The 524-nt window shown below is 41.2% G+C and overlaps 1 protein-coding gene across 4 annotated transcripts in view; it reads left to right on the forward strand.

The window, feature by feature from the left end:
- The window catches only part of LOC119593122 (ankyrin repeat and IBR domain-containing protein 1-like), a 31,136-nt gene that overhangs the window by 26,087 nt on the left and 4,525 nt on the right, over positions 1-524 (forward strand). For all 4 annotated transcript variants that reach the window (XM_037942086.1, XM_037942084.1, XM_037942088.1 and 1 more), the window contains exon 17: positions 40-216. In XM_037942086.1, coding sequence (XP_037798014.1) covers positions 40-123 — 84 coding nt within the window. In that variant the 3' untranslated portion in view covers positions 124-216. The remainder of the gene's footprint in view (positions 1-39; positions 217-524) is intronic.

Here is a 524-nt window from a genome sequence, read left to right on the forward strand (position 1 = left end):
GGTTTCATTGTTGTGTACATGTTATATTAATATTAATAGGTGAAGGTGAGACTTCCTCATGGGAAGGCTGTGACTCGAGCATGGAGCTCCTCATTGCCCTGGAGATGTCGAGACTCCAGATGATCGAAGACGAGGCAAGAAGAAGACTGTCATGGCTGCAAGAACACTCTCGGGAACACGGCTGGGATGGAACAGGGGACGCCAGAGCTGTCCAAGGTACAAAGCTGTGGTTGAGGGATTATGTACTTGTGATGTTGACTGACGTTGTTTCCTGTTAGTGTATCCTGTATAATTTGTATCTTGGCAATAGAAAAGAAATAGCAAAAATAAAAAGCTAAGCATTACTGATATACAGCAACCTGTGGTGTATAACTTAATGGGAATTTTCTGGTATTTTTAACAGGCTTCAGGAGAGATCATGTATGTCATACCATGTTGCAAATTTTCATCTCACTCTTATGATTCGAAACACCTTCCCCAGATTAGATGCACTATCAGTTATGCAACTAATTTGTTTAGTGTGT

The sequence above is a fragment of the Penaeus monodon genome, chromosome 31, assembly GCF_015228065.2.
Source record: "Penaeus monodon isolate SGIC_2016 chromosome 31, NSTDA_Pmon_1, whole genome shotgun sequence".
Classification (NCBI taxonomy): Eukaryota; Metazoa; Arthropoda; class Malacostraca; order Decapoda; family Penaeidae; genus Penaeus; species Penaeus monodon.